Here is a 24086-nt window from a genome sequence, read left to right on the forward strand (position 1 = left end):
TTTTAAATTCCAGGTAACTAAGAAACAATAGACTATGCTTAGTTGTTCTTAACATAAAATCACAAATACCACAGACAGTCATTCTGAAAAGAGCTGGCCTGCCCACACTTACCGTTTTCCACATAGGGATGAAAGGGCAAAACCAAGGCAAGGATGACCCTGCCTTGCGTGGGCTCCAAGACACTTCTGATATCTTTTAACAACGTCAGGGGCTGATCACAGCGATCCAGTAGATTTAAGCAGCTGATGACATCATACTGGAACCCTGTATTTTGCCATTCATTTATACCAAGCACTCTGAAAAAATAAAAAAGAACTTGGTTAATATTTCTCCCATTTACAGATAGTATTAAAAATAACTAAGATAGGGGGCTGGAGAGGTGGCTCATTGGTGAAGACACTGACTGCTCTTCCAGAGGACCTGGATTTAATTCCCAGCACCCACATGGCAGTTCACAACTATCTGTAACTCCAAGATCTGACACCCTCATACAGATATATATGCAGGCAAAACACCAATGCACATAAAAATGAAAATAAATTATAAAAAAAAATTATAAAAAAAAAATGAGCAGAGATTAGGTGCATCCCTCAATCCCAGCCCTTGGGAGGGAGAGACAAGTGGGTCTCTGTGCATTCGAGGCCAGCCTGGTCTACAGAGTGAGTTGCAGGACAGCCAAAGCTACAAAGTGAGACTCTTGTCTTGAAAACATATAAAGCAAAAAAACTAAGATGCCAAGGCTGTAACTTTGTCTTCTAAATCAATGTGCATGCACCTAAAATATGCACCTATAATTTATACTTGCAATTATACAAAGGGCAGTTGAGGAAAAACTGACAATTGTGGAGCCAGAAGTCAATCTTGGGTGTTATTCTTCAGATGCCACCCACTTTCAATTTTTTTTTTTTTTTTTTTTTTTTTTTGAGACAGGGTCTTTTATTACTCTGGAACTCAAAAATTAAGCTATGCAGGGCCCCATGGATTCTCCTGCATCCGTCTCCACAGTGCTAGGATTGTAAGTTCATGCCACTGCACTTAACTTTCTCACATGGGTACTGGGGCACCACATGCTTGCATGCCAAATACCGTACTAAGCTAGATCCCCAGTCCATGACCTTATAGCATTTCTTTCTTTTCTTTTAATTTGGCCTCAGACTCCTGCTACTGCCTCCGAACACTGAGATTACAGGTTTGGTCTACCATGCCTGGTTGGTATTTTGCAATGTCTCTGAGTATCATTCAGGTATCTCTTCTTTTCAATCTGTATTTTTAAAACTGAAGCCTATGTCAAACAAGCTTATAACAAACCAAGGAAGTAGGCATACAGGTGTCTGTCTGCAGCAAATACCTCCTGAGATAGATATAGACTTAGAGCTTCAGAAGCGCTTTGCCACTGCGAGATTACGGTATAACATATCTAAAGCTGGATTCAATTCATTAAAGCACTTCAGAACACAGTCTACTGTGCAGACCCTGCTCTCAGGACAAAATGTCGTCAGCTCTATCATAAGACAATGAAATAAATTATGAAAGAAATATTTGTATAATGCTTTGGCCAAACAACTTAAAATTACAAATTACACATTGATTAAACAAAACAGTAATCTTAGGTCTGCAATGGAAGAGAAGCCAGACAGGAAGCAGCATGTTTCACTTAACCTCTCACTTAATCCACCTCAAAATCAGCTGCAGGTAAGCAGTTTCTGTGTTAGGAACTTTACAAAACAGAAATACACTCTTCAAACCAAAACTTAAAGGAGTTGGGACAGTTAAGCTTGTGTAGACAGCAGTCAGTCTGAGCCTCACTTCATCTTTTAAGTTCTGTCTGTAAACTCAATTCCATTCTACCCAGGAATCCTAAGGAGTGGCTGAAACTTTTCCTTTTATGATAAAAATGAAAGAAGTGGCTTGACCAAGTTCACAAGTAACACAGAAATTAGAACTTGGAGCCCCTCCCAGCATGTTACTCAGGTGAAGGATCCTGGCCCTCTCCACTTAGGGTGTGGGAAACCCTGACAGTTATTACTTGAAGAAGCTCTGCCAGAGTACCTAGCTAAGCATGAATGACCACCTGTATATCCATTCTCTAGTATCTTTTCACTAAGAAAAGTAAATGAAGAGGCTATTATTCTCCCTCCCAGACCACTTTAAGCGTTCTTTTTAGTTTTTATTACATTTATGTTTATATCACTGCACACGTGTGGGAATCAGAAGACAATCTGCAGAGTCAGTTTTCTCCTCCCACCATGTGGGTATCAGGGATCAAACTTGAGCGCCATACTTTGTGGCAAGCACCTTACTGAGCCAACTCACTGGCCCTGGTTGTGTTTTAATTAAGTAGAGAGATACAGGGACAGATTTGAAATCCACCAGGACTTAAGCTGTCATTTTAACAAAGGCCTATGTACTCACATTCTGTTATGAACTAGCTTCTAATTGGAAGGGTAATGCATTTTAATTATTACCATGTAGGTCCACCAGCACCACAATCTGAGGATGAAACCAAGGTAGGCTATGCTGTCAAACTTCCTCCTATGTAAGGTCCTTCAAATACAGCATCCCAAACAGTTATTTAACACTGCTGTGAGAAGGGTTGATGTTCCTAGCCATAACTCCACTTCTAGAATCCAGCTGTACCTGAACACAGCAGAGACTACACTTACCTCTTCCTTCTATTTAAAGTCTCATCAAATATTTACAGCAATCTTTCTTTCCACCACCACCTCTGGTCTGTTCCTTCTCTAGTCTAAAATGCTCCATGTTTTCCAAATGTTCAATCTGGTCCTGCTCCACCAAAGCTGCAAAGATGCTATGACTAAGGTTAGTCTAAGTGAAGACATGTAGACAGGAAAGTCAGTAAGGACATAATTCTCTGTCCAAAGCTTCCAAAATATCATAAAGGCAGATTCCACCTCCATATTGTGTAAGCAGCCAATACAGAGAGAGAAGCCTTTTACATTTTCTTCCAAAGTCTCTGAACCCACAAACTTCATCCTAATAAATACTCTTCCTAAGTCTCCCAGAGGTCTGCAAACTGAACTTGACACTTTACAGCCACCATTAGTGACAGCTGTTTGCCGAAGGAGTGGGATCCAACTACTTACTGTCAAGGATGTAAACAAATTGGTTAGTGAGGATGTAAATAATATAGGTGCTATGAAAAAGGTTCAGTAAATTCTTTAAAAAATTACACATAGATTTAGGGGACTAGAGAGATGGCGCAGCAATTTGGAGCACTTGGTGCTTTTATAGAAGACTTTGATTTGATTCCAAGTGCCCATATGCTGGCTCACAGTCATCTGTAACTCTAGTTATAGGTGATCCCAACACCCTTTTCTGGCCTCTGTGGGCATCAGGCATGCACATGGTGCACAGATATACATGCAGGCAAAACATTATACACATAAAATATACCTAAAACAAACAAACCAAAAAACCCAGCCTTAAGACGTAATCTTGCAATTCCACCTTTAGGCATATACCCAAAAGTAAAAGCAGGGGCATTTATATTACTCATTTGGCATGGCTGTGGTGATTTCAATGAGAATGGCCCCTGACAGGTTCATGTATTTGGATACTTCACCCGCAATTGGTAGAACTATTTGGGAAGGGCTAGGAGGTCTTGTTTAAAGAATTATCACTGGGGGTTGGATTTGAGGTTTCTCAAAAACTCATGCCATTCCTAGTTATTTCTCTCTCTGCTTTATGGTTGTTGTCTGAAAACGTAAACTCTCATCTACTCCTCCAAAGTCATCTCTACCTGTCACCATGCTCCCCACCATGATGGTCACAGACTCTCTTAAAGCCCAATAAACTTTTCTGTACAAACTGCCTTGGTTACAATGTGAGAAGTAACTACGCCAAATCAGTGCAGGCCTTTAACCCCACACTCGGGGGGCAGAGGCAGGCAGATCTCTATCAATTTGGTCAATCTGGTCCACAGAACGATTTCCAGTACAGCCAAAACTACCCAGAGAGACTCTCAAAAATCAAAAACTAAGACAAGTGTCAGAAGCAACCCAAACATCCATAACATAGAGAGTACAGTAGTGTACACACTACTTTGTACAGCAGTGTTATTCAACACTAAGGGAATGTAAAGCTACAATGATGAACCACCAAGAACAGTATGCTTAATGGAATAAGCCAGGCAAAGGGCCTTCATGAGCCCTCCTATGATTCCTACAAGTCATGGTACGCACAGTAGTCGAACTCGTACAAAGTAGAATGGTAGAAGAGGCTGGAAAGAAGGAAGAATGGAGGATGATTATTTCAGAGTGTCCTTAGGGAAGATGAAAATGTTGTGAGGATGGATGATACAAATGTACCTCTACCTAATTATAGACTTAGAAATTATTGAAATGGTACATCTTAGGTTAAATAAATTTTGCCAATTAAAAAAAAAGCATACAAAGCATCTGTACATGCTAGGTCCCACCATGAGGTCATGCCCTCATAACTGACTGCCTGCTCCAAGCTGTCTCTCACTCATGATATGTTCCCTGTGCTACCAAGTCTCCTGCTTCAGAAAAATGCTGCCATGGAAAATTCCCTTTCTCTGGTTTCCCGGTGATTTGTGTTTAATTCTTAACCATGGAAAACTGTTCCTGATTCTTATCACTAGGACACGGCAGAGGTAGATGCTTGCCGAGCAAGCACAAGGCCCTGTATTCAATCCCCACAGCCAGGGAGAAAAAAGTAGGTAAGCACACATGCACACACTTTCAAGAAGAAATCCATCTAAGACCAAGTGCCCAGCACTCCCAACACACCCCTAGAACTGGTACCTGTATTTCTTCTTCTGGAGCTGCCAGATCATCGTTTCAGAAAGCTCAGTGGCATAAATTTCTTCAAAATGAGGGCTCATGATTTTTGTGACTTCTCCATCTCCAGCACCTAAATCAAGAAGTCTATGGGTTTTCCAGTCTGGATTAATTTTAAGCAGTCTCTGAAACTGATCTGGTGAAAACACAAACATGGAGCCTCTTCCTAGCAACCTGGGGAGAAAAAGAACAAAAATTGAAATCTACAAATATTAATAACTTCTACATACACACAAAGAAAACAGCACCAAAAATTTCTGACATATGATTAAAGTTTATATTTTAGGGCTAAGAAGCAAATTCACTAAAATACCATGAAAAGATATTTCTTTTTAGTTGCAAATGATACTCCAAAATGCACGGGGATGGTAAGAGGGAAGGGAAGGGGAAGAGAAGAAGAAATTAAACAATGGAAGTAAGAACCAAAGTCAGAATAGGAAGAAAAGATGAAAGAAATCCCAGGCTAACAGAGTCAGACCATAGTACTAGGAAGAATCAAACAGGCCTTTTAGAAAGATGGACTCAACAATGGGTAATAGGAAAAAATAGCTTTGTATGAAAGAGTTTTAAGGTACCCTAAAAATACACTTAAAATGTTTTAAAGGAGGAAAAGAGCAACCCTGGTGAGATCAGCCAACTGGCATTAAGGAAGTAGGTCCATACTCAGGTTGGTTTGTTTTACAGTTAGCTAAGACCTATAATTTATTAAAGGTAAAAAAAACTTCAAACTGATAATATTGACTGAAAAAATAAAACAAGGCTGGCAGAAGTTAAATGGAGACTAGAGGAATTCCTCCTCAGAAAAGCAGGTGCAGCCCAAGCCAGCCTCAAAGAAGCACACTCCCTTCTTGCTCCCAAATTCTGGTTTTGTCTGGGGCAGAAACTCCCCATGAAGCAAAACAACCTTTTCTTTAAATGAAGTGAAATTCAAACAGTACAAAATCCAGGGAGCTATTATCACTGCAGTGAGGCTGAGAGGCTGCAGCTGCTGGCAGCCCACTTTTAAGATTTTCTCTGCAACCCAAAGCAGCTTCTGAGCTAAGTCCTTCTCAGACCCTGAAAGGCAGACTAAACACCACTGGTATAAGAGGCAGGGAAATCTGCACTATTCTGTCACTTCTTGGAAATAATCAGAATGTAAAAGAGGCTTACCATTCAATGACTATCAAGATGCCTGCAACACCATGCTTGCAGTGGGACCAACTTCAAGAACAGTAATAAAGTAATGGAGCTGATGTAATAAATTCCTTCTCATCTTTTGCCATTAAGACCATAAAAGAGTTTAACAAAATGTAATAATATATTTATAGTAAACCTTGTGCCTCACACAATGCTAAAAGACTGGGAGTAGGAGCCAAGAAGACCCCAGAGACAGCTAAGCATGTTGCTGAGAACCACAACTTTTTAACCAAAGAAAGCCATATCTCATAAGAGACATAACTAATCCCCATTGTTTCACTGCTAGTGGAAAAACAAGCACATGTGAGGAAGGAACTGTACTTGCTGGAATGAATGCACAGAATCCATGCAGGATCCAGTCAAGCAGAAGGGACCCAGACAGCCTGATGCTGACTTCATGCCACAGAACCAAAATAAGTGACAAAATGTTTTGCCTGAAACTTTCCTAGCTATAAAACATGTTTCCCAAGCCATATCCTTGGGATGTAGAGAACCCTGACATGACATTACAAAATTCTAGGGCTATGGGGTCATCTGAGGTCAGAGCTCACAAAGTTAACTCACCAAAGTCTACATTTAAAACAAACAAAAAAACAAGGGGTCGGGGGAATACTACCTTATCTGCAGAGAACATGAGCAATGAATGGAGGCTCCATTAAAAAAAAAAAAAGTGTCAAAAGAGTCAAAATCCACAGCCTAGTAAGTTAGCCAGAACCAACTCCACCTTCAAGAGGATCAGTAAGACCTGAGAAGCTAAGCTTCCAATGTTTAGCTCGCACAACAGAATTACCCAAATGCGTAATTACCCAAAAGCTATCCTAGTATGACGTCAAGGCTTCTGGAAAACACACTACAGAGACAGAATATTCTCCATCGTCTCTGGTCCTTCATAATCATCCTAGGTTCTCAAGTCTCTCTAGACCTAAGTCTACAGAGGAAGTGTGTCTTCTCCTTATAAAATAAACTGAAAACAGCTATTAAGTCACTCCAGCGATATAGCTTAATGGTAGAAAGAGTCCTTGTCTCAATTCTATCAGGTAGTAAAAATCCCCAGTATCATCAATTAAAAACAAAAAAGAAAGAAATACTTTTAAATTGGGAGTGGTGGCACATGCCTGTTATCCCAGCAATTAGAAGACAGAGGCAGGAGGACTGCCACAAATTCAGGAACAGCAAGAGACACAAAGCAAAAACAATACCAAACAACAAAAACTCTTTACTTGGCCTTCTTTCTACCATGAAGAAATTCAGTGAGTACCCTGGCTCAAGAACGTTTCACCATAACCGTGTAGTTATTTCTATTGTAGACAGTACCACTACATAATGGAAAATATCAGTGGGTTCAAAATTGAGTTCTGAGTTGAGAATAGGAGACAGGGCAAGAAGGATGTTTAGTAGGGAAGAAGAGGGCAGTGAGATGGCTCAACAGGCAAAGATGCCCAACCTGACTACATAAATTCAATGTCCAGGGCCACATGGGAAGAAAAAAACAATTCCCACAACTTGTCCACTGCCTTCAACTGGTATGACCTGGCACATGGCACTTGTGTGTAAATGTGCATGTGCATACAAACACACACACACATGGAATGAACAAGGCAGACAGTATTTGAGAGGTGTATCATTGAGCTTAGGAGAACAAGTGTTGGAAACCAATCTGGGCAACATATCAAGGTTTCATTAAAACAAAAAGGTGAAGGCATAAGAGTTACAGATAAAGGAAGTGATCAGTATTTACTAATTATATTGCCCCTTTGATCAAACTACCAAATTCTAGAGCAAGGAATTTTAAGTGGGTTCCAACAGGTAAAGGAAAAGTAATTTAGTTTGAAACTGACAGAATCATATAAAGTACGGAAAGTAGACACTTTCTTAGTAAAAGACTCCCACTTTTTATCACTTTTTATCTCTGCAATGATGACTCACCTGATTTCCAAAGAAAGAATGGCATAGGACAGAATTTCAATACAACCAATTTTAGGAACAAAACATCAGACTAGGTAGTATAAATTCAACTCCCAACACAAAATAAGCCAAGCTCATATAAACAAGGGTGAAAATCAAGTAAGAAAACCTCAGGGATGGCTTGTGGTGCCTGAAAACATACTTAAGGACCAAATGATAGACTGGGGATCCAGACAGCAAAGACTTGATCCAAACCTCAAGGGAAAAGAAAAAAGGGTTCAAGGAGGCCTGTTAAGCATCATGATTAGTTGCTAAAATTTGGCTTTCTCCATTCTAGGGCCTTGGACACGTTTAAAAGTTCTAATATTTGCAATATCTTTTCTGCAGGTATATATGAAGGAACCACTCTGGGGTTAGAGAATGCTACACTAAGGTTACAAGCTTCCTGGTGAGCCTCGACATTATGTTAAGGACAAGTGTCAGATCCTTCAAACAAGCCGTTGCCTACCTGTTGAGCTAAATAATCAGATACCTGTAAAAACCTTGCCAGTGGGATGTGGGCTTAAGGCAAAGACCCTTCAGCGTAAGGGCCTCCACTTGAGGGTTTGGTCTCAAGTCTTTGCTCTACCAAAGCCCACAGTTCACAGCCTGCTGCCAGACATGTATTAGAAATGCAAACCTTTGCTTGCAGTGGTGGTACACAGCTTTAATCCCAGCACTCAGAAGGCAGAGGTAGGTGGATCTCTGTGAGTTAGAGGCCAGCTAAAACCACACAGGGAAACCCTGTCCTAAAAAACCAAGAGGGGACAAAAGCCCTCAGCTGGGTGTAGTGGTGTACTCTTTCAACCCCAGCACTCGGGGGAAGAGGCAGGTGGATCTCTGAGTTTGAGGCCAGCCTGGTCTATATAGTGAGACCCTGTCTCAACAGACAAAACAACAAAAAACAGACTCTCAGAACCAACCAACTCATAACCTACCTTTTAACACCATCTCTTGGTGGTTTCATGTACATCAGAACAGGAAATGAATTAAATGAAGTCTCCCCACACACACAGAAATACAGGCTAATAAAGCTACTTGCAAAGTTACAATGAATTTAAAAGTCTAAGTACACAAAAGCTCCAACAGTGGGCTTTGACAAGGATTTTGACAAGCAGGAGTGTTGTAGCTGAGGTAGTATGTACAAGGTATCTTTCCTCTTTCCTTTTTTAAGTCTAAGAATAAAAGGAATGAGGATTCTAATATTCACTTACCCATTGATAGATGTTCTAGACATAAACAGGCTAAAAACAGATGATACAAAAGAATGATAGAGTTGGATAAATAGCCAGCCAGATTTCTCAATGCTGTTGTTCAAGAAGATCTGTGTTCCTTGATCAAGATAACTCTGAACAAAGAGAGACTGAAGTGATTCACATAATTTCTCTCTGTTGCACACATACCACTAGGAAAGAAAAAAAAAAAAGATTAAACACAGTTGATGTAATACTAATAAATCTGACAACAAAAAGCATAAGCCTAAAATCTAATCTAATATCTTCGAATATAATCTCAAGACTCTGAGGCCAATCATAGTTTCTGCCCACACGACCCATGAAGTATAAAATTCTTCTTCAGGCAAGACATCTCACTTCATTCTCATTGACCAGCCCTCTAGGTAGGTAGAAAGGATTGGGGCAGGGAGGTTCAGATCATGCAGCACAGCAGGTGGCAGATGACCAACCAGGTTTTAGATCCCTGACCCAAAGCTTCAGCCACTCCAATCAAGTCAGAAGACCTTTCTTGGCTGCCACTGACTCAGCATCATAGAGCTAGCATCACTGTGTTTAAATGAAGCGTCGCTTAATACAATGACTGCCTCAAGGCAGACAACCAAATCAGCAGCAGAGTGGGCAAGAATTAATTAGTACTCTGGAAAGCAGAGCAGACTGCCTGTCTTCTTCAGGGGTGTAAGGAAAAGAGACCTTTGAACATCCTGGGATGTGCTTTGGCAATAAGCCCCCCAGCAGCTCTCAAGAAAGCTGAGCAGCTACCTGAGTTCCCTCTGCAGTCAAAGGAAGACCAAGTGATGACCTACTCAGAGATAGACTCTAGCCAGGACATATTTTTAAACAAAATTCCACAACTACAGACAAAGTTAACCTTCCAGGGCTAGACACATGGCTCAGTGGGTAAGAGCAATGGCTGACCTTTCAAAGGACCCAGATTCAGATCCCCAGCACCCACAGGGCAGCTCATAACCATCTGTTTTAGGAGGTCCTTAAAAACTCCAGTTTTAGGAGATCCAATGCCCTCCTCTGACCTCCAAGGGCACTGCATGCATAGGATACATGTACATACATGCAAGCAAAACACTCATACGCACAAAATAAAGTGATTTATTTAGTTAGCTAGCTAGCAACACTTCCCAGCTCCCTATAATTAGCGTAGCGGGAAAGTGGGTTCGGTGTCAGACCCACAAGCAAGTCCTGGCTCTGTAACTCCTATGTGAGCTCAGACACGAGTGAGAGAGCTCGTGCGAGCTCAGACTCTCGTCCCTTAGCAGGTGAGTGTGACGCCACCAGTATTTATCTTGGGTACTGAGGATTAAACAAAATAATGCAGGTAAGACAAAAACAAAATGCAGGCTTAAACAAAATAATGAGACACCTGTGAAAACACAGTGATTCCTTTAACATAGTCTGATACCAACAAGCCCATTAAACACAGTGGAAACACTTTTAATGCATGGTTAGGAAAATACTAATATTTCCAAGTAAGGCATCTACTTGCTAAAAGTGACTTGTTTAACCCTGAAAAATCGACCATTTACCAGCAGTAAGTGTCCCATAACTTTCTGCACAATTACTGGAACAATTTCACAGTCATCCTATGCTTACTAAATGCTGACTGCAATCAGTCTTCTTGACACTAACATTAAAAGAAACCAACTGTAAACCAGAAAAAAAACATGCAAAAGGTTGCATTAAATGCCAACGATTCATCCTTTACACACCCTATATTTCCAAACTGAATAAATCAAACCTTTCTCATTATTGACTACTTTGTACTAACTTACTATTTCACAACTATTACCAAAACTGCCTGGACTTCACCTAAAGCTCCTTGTTGTCTCTACCCTACAGTGACAAGCCATAAAATGGCTTAAATTCACTGCCTATACTTCTCTTGTTGGACTGGAAATGTTCTTGCTTAATCATTTACTAATCCTTAAAACTTACTGAGCCCAAAGCTATGCTCCAGTACAGCTCATAAACCATTTTTATTGTACTTGTGACCTTGTGCACATTCTGAACTCTGAACTTTGAGTTACTCTGACTTTTAGTTATTTTTTTACTCTGAAATGTCTAATTAAGTTGAAACCCAGTACCCTGCTAAGAGGCAATCAGGAGCATTCTATTAATGTGGGCAAGAAGTCATCCAACTGAAAACTGGAAGCTAAGAATTTCTTGGTATACATTTGTAAATGGATACCAAAAATAACAAGAATAATGGTTTCTGACTTTCAAAAGTAAGCAAGTGGCATCATTAACTGCTATTATTGCTTTCAAGCACCAAGGAAAAAAAAAGACCTAAAATTTTAATACCATATTTCTCCATTCATAAATAATAACACATGTGATTGAACCTTTACTGCCACGTAAATTTTTATGGTGTTTGAGTAAGAATGGCACCCATAGGCTATCTATTTAAATGCTTAGTCACCAGGGAATGGCACTATTTTAAAGGATTAGAAAGATCAGAAGGTGTGGCCTTGCTGGAATGGGTGTGGCCTTGTTAAAGAAAGTTCGTCACTGGTGGCTTTGAGGTGTCAAAGGCTCATGCCAAACCCAGAGTCCCTCTCTCAGCCTGCAGATCAGAACGTAGCTCTCAACTACTCATGTGCCTGCCTGCCACCATGCTCCCTGCCATGATAATGGACTAGCCTCTGAAACTCTAAACAAGCCTTCAATTAAGTATTTTCTTTTCTAATAGTTGCCTTGGATATAGTATCTCTTCACAGAAACAGAACAGTGATAGAAGTTATTAGTGAACGGAATTTGTTACAGAACAAAAAAGGAGTAAAGCTCTTTCTTCTCTTTGAAAGTTCCCATGTTCTTCCTGATAAGTTATGTGATACAAGCCTCAAGTCCACAACAGCATTAATCATCATTATTAAAAAGCAGAAACAATTCAACTGTCCATCAACTGATGTGTTAAAAAATCATAGTGGAGGGGCTGGAGAGATGGCTCAGTGGTTAAGAGCACTGTCTGCTCTTCCAAAGGACCAGGGTTCAATTCCCAGCACCCACATGGCAGCCCACAACTGTCTATCACTCCTGTTCCACTCTCAGAGACATATATTCAGTCAAAAGCACCAGTGTACATGAAATAAAAATAAATTTAAAAAAAATCGTAGTGGATGCATACATGAGAATAATATTCAACTATAGAAAGAAAAAGTCCAGGCTCATGCCCCAGATGACAAGCCTTGACAACATTCTAAACTAAAATAAGCCAGTCACAAGAGGGCACACACTATAATTATTCTGCTTATAACAAACATCTATGATATGGAAATCCAAAGAAATAAAGTAGATTTTGTGGCCTGGCGTTTGGGATAGGTTTCTTTTGGGGGCAATAATTTTTTTTTTCCAAAATTAGATATTAGTGATGGTGGAACACTCTGAAAAGTATTAGAAACTACCAAGTTAATCATTCTGAACTTTTTATGGGGACTGTGGAGACACCTCTGTTAGTAAGGTTCTTGCCATGCAAACTACTGTGCTAGGAAGGTGGAGACAGATAAAGTCCTAGGGCTTGCTGGCTAGCCAGCCCTTGCCATGCCTATCTGGCAAGTTCTAGGCCACTGAAAGACCATCAAAAAGAGGACAGAGTGGACAGCTCCTGAGGAATGATATCTAAGATTATTCTGAGTGCCCATATTCACAAACATGCACATATATACACCCACGCTGTTTTTATAGCAAACACACCGGCGGGCAGTTTGATCCTACAGAAATTAACCTCTCTGAAAACATGTATGACTTAGCAAACCTCTTAGACTGTAAAGTTTAGTAACATATAACAACAATAACTGTCAAAGTGCTCACCATGGTTTCCATCAACTGTCTTACAAGATGACTGTCCTTTCTTGTCCACAAGCTCACCTCACAGGGTGTACTACCACACTGGGCTCACATTTTGTCAGCGTTCTATCCTCTCTTCCGAGGGCCCCTTTCCCACAGCTATTTCACGTGCCATTTGTTCTGTCTACCATGCTCCCCTCCAGGTTAGTGCAGCCCCACTTAAGCATTTCCTCAGTCTCCACAAACTTCCAGAGTAGCTTAGAGTTCCCTGTCCTAACCCTGTCACATACATCCCATGTGTCTCCTTGGCAACATATATACTAGCTCAACAGTGACTATACACAACTGTCTGGCATCTATGCTCAGAGACTAAAACATTCAGAAAGACTGGGACAATCGCTGGCTTCAGTTTGATAGACAGAGAAAAATGATTTATTTGTCAAAGTGTTCACCAAAAGAATCACTGCTAAGACCCACAGGAAGTTTAAATAGGTAGAATTTCCCATCTTTAACAAGCTCATGGAGTAAAGAAGGATAACCAGAGAGAGACATCCTGTCACTGAGTTGTCAGTTGCTCAAACTCCAGGGTTTCTACAAGGCCTTGCTTAACCCTAACTTTACCAACAGTGGTTCAAGCTATCTACTTTTGACAACCACATTACCTTGCACAAGCAAACATGGAAGAGAGACAGTGAGCACCCACCAGGCACTTGGTGAATCTTTATGTTGCAATTACATCACATAAATTCTTGTCTTGTTAATTTCTGACAGGGTCTCAGCACAGGCTGGTCTGGAGCTCACCACGTAGCTCAGACTAGAGGCAATCATGCTACCTCAGCCTCCCAAGCACTGGAATTGCAGGCACGAGCACACCATGTGGGTTAAACCTATTTTTTTCAACAAACAGGAGATCTGGAGTTCCAGAGTGCCTTCAGCCGCTTCGAGATTCCATTCATGTGACTCTATGCCAAGGGCATCTTTCTTAAAAGGCTCTTCTTGCTTCACTCGATCCAGTATTGTTTAGAAACAAAAACAGGGCTATTCTCCAATGAAGCTGGTCTGAACAAGTTTGAGGAAAAAAAGAAAAAAGAAATACAGTCTGGACACTGTATTCTCATGGGCCAGATTTCTCAATCTTGGCACTGACATGTGGGCCTGATAATCCTTTGTTAGAGACTACCTTTACATATCAGATGCTAGCAGCACCACCCCAACCAAGTACACAAAATGTCCCCAGCGAGTGAGCAACTGCCACTGCTTGAGAACCAATATGAGAACTGGATTTGGCCACTATTGTGTCCTATCTTGGCTTAACTGTGGTCTAAGACTGCTACTGATTAAATTAAAGAAGAGACTCGTTGGTCTCAAGAAATTTGAATTCCAGAAGGGAAAATAAAATCTAAAACCAAAAGAAACAAGTAGTAATGAGACTGTAATCTGGGCTCCAACCTGCAGAAACCTCAATAAGCAAACCTTGCTCGGATGCCAACAAGAGACGATCAGTGCACAAGCTGCCACACCCAGCTGGTGGACCCCTGTGCCACAACCAGGCCTGAATGGCTAAGCTCTACAGAGCTCACAGTACTAGGTGGCACTTTCCAGCCAGGTAACTTCTTTGAAGGAATGCTCCTCAAAGGCTGCAGAGACAAAGGTGTACTGGGCAAGAACTACACTTATTAAATTGCATGGTGGCAGGCTGTGCACCTGGCTATGCACCAGGTCTACCTAGAACTCAACGTCTTAGCTGGAGACCACAGTGTCTAAAAAGGCTTTCCATTATCATTCTCCTTTAAAGATATGTGATCCTATTAAGAAGTAAACTTTGATAAACACCTTTTAAAAACTATAGTAACTAGCAATACTGCAGTTACTTGCACAAGATTCCAAGGACAGTAATAACTAAACGAATAGTAAAGAGCCAAATTAGGTGGGCAACAGTATACTGCCTGGTGGTGTTTCTGACAGTATACTAAATCAAGGAGGGACATGAAGTCATACTGTCTTTCAAAACTTCTTCGTGGGCTGGAGAGATGGCTCAATAAGAGCATTTGCTGTGAAAACATAAAAGCCCGAGTTGAAGCCCTACGTACACACATAAAAAGCCAGGCATGTCTGCGTGTGAGTATAACCTCATGTCAGAGGGTGGAAACAAGTGGTTCTGGAAGCTTGCTGGCCAGGCAGCCTAGCCAGAACCATGAGCTTGTGGTTCAGTGAAGACTCTGTCTGTCTCAGGAGAGTAAGACAGAGTGACAGCCAGACGACACCCAATGCCCCCTAGCCTCAACAACTGTGCTCCTGCATACTGAATGCACACACATTACACACATACATGTACACACACAAGAAAAACTTCATTAGTCACATGAACAGTTCTTAATATTTATATAACCTTGGTTAATAGTCACGTTTAGAGTGAAAGAAATGCAATTTTTCTATGAAACAACAGCTGATTGCCAAAGGCTAAGGGACACAGTTAAGTTTCTCTAAATTTACTTTTTAGAACCTCTCTACCAAACATACACTACACAATGAATAATCTTTTCCTTCAAAATACAAATACAACAGAACTGAGCACCAACAGTAGAACTTGAAAATTGTAAAACACAGTTTATTAACTTTACACAGTGTGACATAATAAACAATAGATATTTGGTCTTTACCCCCATATGACTGGTACAGAGCTCCTAAAACTTCTGGGAAACCTTCATGGTGATAAGAATGTCTTTTGGGTACTGGAAAGATGGCTCAGCAGTTAAGAGTACTTACTGCTCTTCCCGAGAACCTGGGCTCCATTCCCCGAACATACAAGCAGGCTCACAACCTTCTGTAACTCCAGTTCCCAGGTATCCAGGTATCCCTCTTTCTGGCCTCCTTGGGAACTATGCATGCACATGGTGCCCAAACATACACGCAGTCAAAACACTCATATACATAAAATAAAAATAAAGAAGTTTTTTTTTTTTTTTTTTTTTTTTTTAGTTAAGGAGAATGTCTTTTGTTCATCAATAAGATGATTCCCAGAATAGGAAGGAGGAAAAGTTATGACTAGAAAGCTGGAACTTTCTGCCCTATCCTACATCCCCAAGAACAGAAAAAATGCTAAAGACTGAGTCTGGCCCTCCACGACCAATGATTCAATCCACTAAGCCTGAACCTGGGAATCATTACAGCAAATTATAAAACCCAAGGCGGGAGGCTGCAGGAACCTCTGAACATACAGCCAAGATGAGGAAAGGCAACGGCACCCTGGGGACCTGGAACTTGCAGCTGGCCTCGAAAGCGAGTGGCAGTCTGGCGGGACCAAGCCCTAAGCCCTATGACTTCTGCCCCTGTCTTGTTGCTTTGAGTACTACCAAAGCAAGGTCAAACTGGACAAAGGCAGGACATCAGGCCCTACCTCTGTGTAACTATAAGCCATAAGCCTTCAACTCGTTTATACACACTCCCCTAATTTCAGCACCTCCACAGAGGTTCTCTGGAGTGGACGCAGTTTCTTATTAAGAAGGCAAGCCCATTTTCACACAGCCTTCAGAGAACACACAGTTACTAGAAGGTGCTATATGAAGTAATGGAGAATGCTTGGGCCTTGTACTGAAACAAAGCTGGACTCAAAACCCTGACTCTCAAAACAACTGATTCTCTGGTCTTCTGTGAGTCTCTTGTAGCCTCAATCTTCCATCTAAAGTGGGAAAGGCAGCACCTATGAAGAAGAGCTGTGGTAAGGGTTATATAAAGCATAACCTACTCAAAGGCAACAGGTACACAATGAAAGTCTAATAACTGCTCATATGTCAGAAGGAAACAGTAGGCTGGTCTGGAAATAAAAACAGTTCAACGAAAAGGAAAGGCTACACTACCAGTTTGGACACCCAAGACATTCTCAAAAAAGGGGGGGACCAATAAATTTAATGAATAAACACGGGGGGAACCAATAAATTTAATGAATAAACACAGTCTTTCCAATTAAAGAGGCAACAGAAAAAGCTCATGAACTATATCCTATAAAGTTAAGGACTCAAAACTGTCATTCCCAGATTCTACAGTGAAATGCAATCAGTCTGCCACGTTCTTGCACCTAAAGACAGCTCAGGAGTAAATCCACAAACCACTCACCATTTTTCTAGAAATCTGTAACAAGTCAGTATCTCTTTACTTGAGATGTGTAATGGGGCCCTGGGAATTAGGGATTCCTCCAAGATACATCTACGATGAGTGAAGGCCTGGCCCCAAAAGCCCTGGCCCATGAACCAGGAGAAAGACTTAGCCCTCAATTCTGGTAATTTAGGCCCATAATTAAAGACACATGCACATTTCCTGGCTTTTGGTGCATCTTTTCTATAAATTATAACACTTGGCAAGGACAAGACTAAGAATTTCACTCTCTCTAGTACTGGCCAAAACTTGTAAATAAACCTATGTCCTTCTATCAGTTTCTATCCCCAGGTTTTCTGTAGAGCACTCAGCAGCATAAACTTCAGATTACAGTAACAATTTCAATGCACACAATGAAAGGTGCCCTTGTATTCATAGTGGAGAGCCATTTATACAGATTAGATAGATCAAGTTGTTTTAGCTCTGACTTAATAAATACGTTAACTGGCAATCCTCATTCCAAATACTCTCCCATGACTAGTATGTTATAATTCTGAGATTTTAACAAAACTGATGAGGCAAACAGCAGACTCTTTTTGGTAGTAGTTACAGGGTCCTCTAGGGCTCTTTCAAAGGGCAACATGATGACCCTCGGCCTCTTCAGGGAAGGAGGTGATCTTAGTGTTCTATGAAACTGAGGCAAGCATTTGTTTAAGGGCGTCAGCACGGGGAGCAGATAGGAAAGAAACCTTCTCCAGAGTCTTTAGTATTCCGACTGGATGGCAGAGAGACACCAATCCTTTACAGTCTGTCTGTCTAGCTGGCTGGCACTCTGAAGCACAGTTAACTCATGCCTGACTTCTGCCAACCTCTCACAGTGAATGAGGAATGAAGGGGCAGGAAACTCAAACCTGTCCTTTAGCACATCAACGCTGGCTATGACATTCAAGTATTTTTTCATTTGGAAATATATATTCCAATTCTACCTTCAATCTATTGTAGAGGCTGGCATAGCAGTTCTGAGCTTATGGAAGAAGGTAAAAATAATAAGTACCAGGTATACATGTAACTTGCAATTTTAAGTGACCTCTAAGTAATTCCAGATATTAAATGTTATATTTGAAAAACAAATTGAAGTTTTTCACCTAAAGAAACCGCCATGGTTTGGTTTTATAACAACCTTTCGGTCTTATCAATTGAGAGGCTGTGGATGACTGTTATTACCAAGAATCTAGTTACTGGGGCCTTGAGGAGCCTTTCAAGTTTCAATAGCTCCATAATAGTTCTTAAACTTTAAGCACTAGGTAGAATGCACCAAAAAGGACTACATCCAGAGGGCTTCTGTTGTTTTCTTTACGTTCTGAGGACACTGACAATGAGGAGTGACATCTAGTTCTTACTACTCTGTTTCTCTCCACTGAGTCCAGCCTCCCATCCTGTGACTGCTGATTAACCAAGCTGGAAGTGGGGGGAAACAAACCAGACTTTTTAAGATACTTACTTTTATTAGACCAGAGAAAATACTGTTGGGCAGTGATGAATCAACTATATGTCTTTACCCTGGACACACCCACAGTCCATAGCTAAACTAACATGGTGGCTGTTTCAACAAAACTTGATTTGAAGATTCTGACATTTGAATTCCATACGTGAAATTCTCAGGGTACAGAATATTATTTTCCACCCCCATTGCTAACCACTAAAAAACATAAGACTAGGGGGCTGAAGAGATGGCTCAGTGGTTAAGAGCACTAGCTGCTCTTTCAGAGAGGCCTCAGGTTCAATTCCCAGCACCCACATGGAAGCTCACAACTGTCTGTAACTCCAGTTTTAGAGGATCCAACACCCTCACACAGACATGCAAGCAAAACAGCAATACACATAAAATATAAACAAGTAAATAAATAATAAAGAGATGTAGTCTCAAGAGAGAGACTGAGGCTATTCTTATTTCACAGGCTTCCCAAATCAATGAGACCAGTTTGGCCTGCTGGTCATGTCCCTTCTCTAAAAGAAGCCCTTGCTTCTTGTCAAGGTAAAGCATAACCCAGTTCTGTAGTACACTAGACCAAGGCACGTAGTTCTCAAGCTAAACCCAGCAGAGCCTTGCGTCTAATCTTAAACAGCAATTTTTAATGAGTAAACTTCACCCCAGATCTTTCTCTTAACCAAAGAACCCTGCACCATAAATCCTTCATAAAACACTACCAAGAAAGCCCGGGCTAAGTATGGTTTAGCCCATAACTCTTCTTTCATGCAACTCCAAAAGAACCAGATGCGGCTGGCCATGGAACCCACACACCCAAATGAACACCAGAAAACCTCTATAGAACTATTAATTTGAAGGGGGGAAGCCATTAAAGTTACTTCACAAGCAACAAAGTTATGCAGCAAAACAGGATTCTGGGATATAAAAGAAAGAAACCATGCACTCTGCCAGAATATAGAAAGGACAGTCTCCCACTCTGTGTTAGCTCGAGATGGCTTCTAGGCACACACACTTTCCTCCTGGTTATTTTCATCTTTACCCACAGACATTTATTTTCGTAACACAAATGTATTCACCTCAAAAATGTCTGGCAGGGTATAATGCTGCACACTTAAAATAATCCCAGTACTCAGGAGGCTAGGGTAGGAGTACTGTGAATCTGAGGCCATTAAGGGCAGCCAGGTGGTGGTGGTGGTGGTGGTGGTGGTGGTGGTGGTAGTGGTGGTGGTGGTGGTACACTCCTTTAATCTCAACACTGGGCAGGCAGAGGCATGCTCTGAATTCAAGGCCAGTCCTGTCTACAGATGAAGTTCCGGAACAACCAGGGCTACAGAGAAACCCAATCTCAAAAATCAAACAAACAAAAAAGGAAGAGCAAACCAGCCACGGTGGTGGAACACCTGTAATCCTAGCATTCTGGACACTGAGGCAGAAAGACTGTTTGAGTTCAAAGCCACCCTGGACTACATAGGAGTACTAGGCCAGCCAGAGCTACAAGGCGCTGTCTCAAAATCACACACATACACAATGGATGTCTCTCATTGGTATACAGTACTTGCCTAGTATGTACAAGTCCTGGGTTTAAATATCAGCATGGCAGAAATAAATGAATGTATACAATTAGAAAATGCTCTCTAAGCTGGGCATGGTGGCACACGCCTGTAATCCCAGCACTCTGGGAAGCAGAGACAGGCAGATCTCTGTGAGTTCAAAGCCAGCCTGGTCTACAAATTGATTCCAGGATAGCCAAGGCAACAGAGAGAAACCTTGTCCCCAAAAAAAAAAAGAAAAAGAAATGCTCTCTACTGGGAAATACTAAGATAGTGTCCATTGTTTCATTCTCCCAGGGCTCTACAGAAACAAAATTTTCAGTTTTTGAAATAAGTACAATTTTTAAAAAATTTTAAAAAATATTGTGTGTTTATGTGTGTGTGCACATGTGCAAACACCCAAGAAGGCCAGAGATCTCCAACCCTGCTGGAGCTGGAGTTACAGAGCTGTGAGCTGTCTAATGTGGGTGCTGGAAACTGAGCAGCACATTCTCGTAACTACCGAGCCATCCCATAAGCACAATTTTTATGAGCACTTAAATCAAGCCACTGCAGTAACCACAAGCGTTATCATAAATACCAACAACTGGGAGACCCAGCCATAATTCCTCATCAGAGAAAATAATCTTTTTTTTTTTTTTCCATCCACTCCTTGTTAAAAAAGCAGCATTTCCAAGTCCTTGCTCCACATGGGCAGGAGGCATTCTGATAGCTAGATAATTAAGAGTATAGTACTTCAAAGTTGTCTCTATGACACTGCGCCAGCATAAAACAACCCATGACGACAAATATGGTTATACATTTTAAGGTTGTATACTAAGTTTATATGCTCTCGTAACAATACCATGCAAGTGGTCATCTAAAACACAAGGGATTTTTTTTTTAAATGTAAATCTGGGATTTCTTCCAAAACAGAAAAGGGGGTCTGAGTATCAATGGCAGAACAGTTCCCAGGACCTGAGTTCCACCCCAACATCATAAAAAAGCAATGCGCCCCAGTAATTAGCAAATAAAAACAATGTTACTTTCATACATGAAAAGGTGAGGTCCAAAATGACACACAAGAAATAATTCCTTCCTTCTCTCTGTAAAAGCAAGATGTACTAAATTCTGCCTTTTAGAAGCCCAAAGTTTGTGTAAATTCAAAGGCTTCTCTTCAGTGAGAGCAAGGTTAGCCGCAAACTACTTAGGGCCAAACATAAAATACCTCCCTCTTAATTCAACAGCTGACCCATGCATACTTTTTTAAGTGGTTCAAACAGCTAATGAAAAGACCAACTGGTAGAGCCCCACGGCTCACGATCCATTAACCACAACCAGAATTCACAGTCGCACAGTTCAGACTTTAAAAAACCTCTCCCTTTAAAGCTTGCATCATCTTCCTCCTCATCCCAACCTTTCTGGTCAGCTAACTAAACACAAGTTTAAAGGACACGTCTCATGAACAGAGGGGGGAGGAGGGTTCCGAGGCTGGGAGCCCAGACCTGTCAAACACATTTTTTTTTTTAAGTGCTTCGGGAAAATGTCAGCCGAATGGTTCACGAGGCCCGGTTAAATTTCTTCATTATCCTTTGTATGTTCGAAGATTGGGCTAGACAAAAAGAGAGACCGGCATTCGGTTTTGTCCCTCGGGGAGGGGGGAGGTTGGTGGGGGGAAGGTTGGCCTGGATGATGGCTGGGGCTGTTTTCTGCTCAGGCTAGTGCCAGTTGGGTGGCCCACCCCGAAGTTGCTCGGGCCCGGTGGGGACGCCGCCGGGGGCCTGGGAACAATGCGGGGCTCCGGGGCGCCCGCGCCGGGGCCTGGGGAGCCGGGCGGCGGAGGCCATCCCCTGCCCGCGCCGCCGAACAAAAGGCGCCGCGGGGCCAGCGCCCGGGCTGGGGAAAGTTTGCGAGGGGCCGGGGCCGGGGCCCGCGCGCGCCGCCCCGCACAATGGCCCGGCCGAGCGCGGGAAGGCCGAGCGCCACGCCCCCGCTCGGCAGGGTCGCGGCCCAGTACCTGGTGCGTGTCCTTCCCGCCGCCCGCGGCCGCCGCTGGCCCGCCGGGGCCGCTCGTCATGTTCACGTACAGGGAGCGGGAGAGCGGGCTCCGCAGCGTCCACATCCTCCGCGCCAGCCACACGGACGCCAGGCTCAGGCACAGCCAGCCCGCCAACAGTCTCATCGGGGGGCCGCGGCCGCCAGCTCGGATCACCGCCGGGCCCAGGAGGAGGAGGAGGAGCCGCCGCCTCCGGCCACCGCCGTCGCCGCCCGAGCTCGAGCCATCGCCGCCAAGTCGCCCGTGCAGCCCCCTTCGGGGCCGAGGCGGGAGGGGTGGGAGGAGCGGCGGGCGCGCGGCCTTCTCACGTCCCCCGCGGCCCTTCCCGGACCGGAACGCCAACGCCTCCAGCTCCGGTTTCCACCCGGAGCACGTACAAATGCAGGAGGGGCGTTCTCCCCGCCCAATGAGCGGGGGACCGGCGGGCCGGGGAGGCGGGAGAAAGGGCGTGCCCGTTCTCCGTGACCGACGTCTGGACGCATAATGGCGGAAGATGTGGGGAGACTTCCTACAGGGGTTCCCGGAGTCGTGCCGCTCCGAAGTGGGGCCTGCCGGACTTCCGGGCTTTCCTTGCTGCCTGTGGGCCTCTCGACTAAACCTGGCGGGACTTTGACCTAATCGTTCAGATTGACTGGAGGGAAAAAGGAACTTATTCCCTTTCTTTTCCAAGTACAGACACACTCGGCCCCTTGTTTCTCGAGTAGACCAGCGCTGCCCTTCTTGTTATGGTCGTGACTGTCTAGCCAATAATTTCCATCTGGGGCCTGTGATCCTGACTCCCAGCTCCAAAAGCCACCCAGCAGCTGCGAAGCAGAGAATCGGGGGAAAAGCTCCCACTGTCCCTCCTGGCCCCAGCGTTCCCAAGCCTGAGGAGCTGCTGGGGAACCCTTCTTAAGTGAAAGTTCTGCCTTTGTTGGAAGCTTATGCTAACTGATGGAAAATAGCACCCTGCTGGACAACGAAGGCCACAAGTTAGGCCCTGGCTGACAATGTTTCCTTGAGCTGACAGGCAGAAGTTAGAGCTCGGCTCCAGATTTAGCCAGATGTTTCTTTGATCCTTTATAGCAGGAAGAAGCCCAGTGTTTCCAAACTAAAGGGTCATGAGGAATTCCTGTGTCTCAACTTCCTGCTGCTACTCAGCTGCAACTAGAGAGTGACATTATTCCCTAGGCCTGCCACTCGTTCCTAGGTTTGTTGGAATATGCTTTTCATTTGACAGCGCTGTCAAATGAAATACAAAGTCAAGGTGAAACTGAAAACATTCTTTTTTATAATAGCAGCATGGGCTGAAGAGAGGGCTCAGTGGTTAAGCGCCCGTGATTCTGTACATTAATTTTGGTTCAAAACAGTCATCTTTAATTTCATGCTACAGATGAGAAATATCATTTCTTAATCACAAAGACTTGAGGTGCTAAAGAATCTCTGCTTGCCCTCTTTCCTTAACTATTTTCCTTAACTATTTTGTTAACTAATGCGCATAGAATATAACACTCACACTCACACCAAAGCCAGAAATAACAGTATATTTTGTGTTCTCTTTTTCTGGGATATTCCCTGACATCTCCCTTTTGGGTGTAAAACCAAAGACTATGCCTTACTAAACAGAGCTCAAATTCTTAGTAGTACTGGTCCAACACACTTAAAAGGAACTATAAGTAATGAGTGCAAGTGACTGTATTTGTCACCTCTTGAGTTCCTCTTTACCAAAAGCTCCTCTTTACCAAACCAGAGCCTTCATCATTTTTAAGTAAAGGGGAGATGCAAGCAACAGCAGTGCAAAAGCATGCATATTTCATTTCTGAAAACAAAGGATATAGAAAAGTGTGTCCTAACTACAGATTAAGCCTGCCTAACCACAGCTCCAAGATAACATCTGATAGGATCTGAAGAATTTGGGGTTAAAAAAAAAAAAACTAGCAAATTACCCTCACCTCAAACTACTC

General features: G+C 42.6%; 2 protein-coding genes across 6 annotated transcripts in view; one reads left to right on the plus strand and one right to left on the minus strand.

Moving 5' to 3' along the window:
* The window catches only part of Igsf6 (immunoglobulin superfamily member 6), a 30007-nt gene extending 15624 nt beyond the window's left edge, over positions 1 to 14383 (plus strand). Inside the window, exons 6-7 of one of the 2 annotated variants that reach the window (XM_060366912.1) lie at positions 8296 to 8356; positions 13885 to 14383. In XM_060366912.1, the coding sequence (XP_060222895.1) occupies positions 8296 to 8325 (30 nt within the window). In that variant the 3' untranslated portion in view covers positions 8326 to 8356; positions 13885 to 14383. Of the gene's footprint in view, positions 1 to 8295; positions 8967 to 13884 lie in introns of those variants that run through there. The other variant, XM_021635670.2, reaches the window with a different exon arrangement.
* The window catches only part of Mettl9 (methyltransferase 9, His-X-His N1(pi)-histidine), a 40329-nt gene extending 17808 nt beyond the window's left edge, over positions 1 to 22521 (minus strand). Inside the window, exons 1-4 of one of the 4 annotated variants that reach the window (XM_021635667.2) lie at positions 22105 to 22518; positions 9162 to 9352; positions 4789 to 4998; positions 113 to 297 (exon numbers count right to left, since the gene is read on the minus strand). In XM_021635667.2, the coding sequence (XP_021491342.1) occupies positions 113 to 297; positions 4789 to 4998; positions 9162 to 9352; positions 22105 to 22269 (751 nt within the window). In that variant the 5' untranslated portion in view covers positions 22270 to 22518. Of the gene's footprint in view, positions 1 to 112; positions 298 to 4788; positions 4999 to 9161; positions 9353 to 22104 lie in introns of all 4 variants that reach the window. The other 3 variants (XM_021635668.2, XM_060366909.1, XM_060366910.1) reach the window with 3 other exon arrangements.
* Between the last annotated feature and the right edge of the window lie 1565 nt (positions 22522 to 24086).

Source organism: Meriones unguiculatus, chromosome 14 (assembly GCF_030254825.1).
Source record: "Meriones unguiculatus strain TT.TT164.6M chromosome 14, Bangor_MerUng_6.1, whole genome shotgun sequence".
NCBI lineage: Eukaryota > Metazoa > Chordata > Mammalia > Rodentia > Muridae > Meriones > Meriones unguiculatus.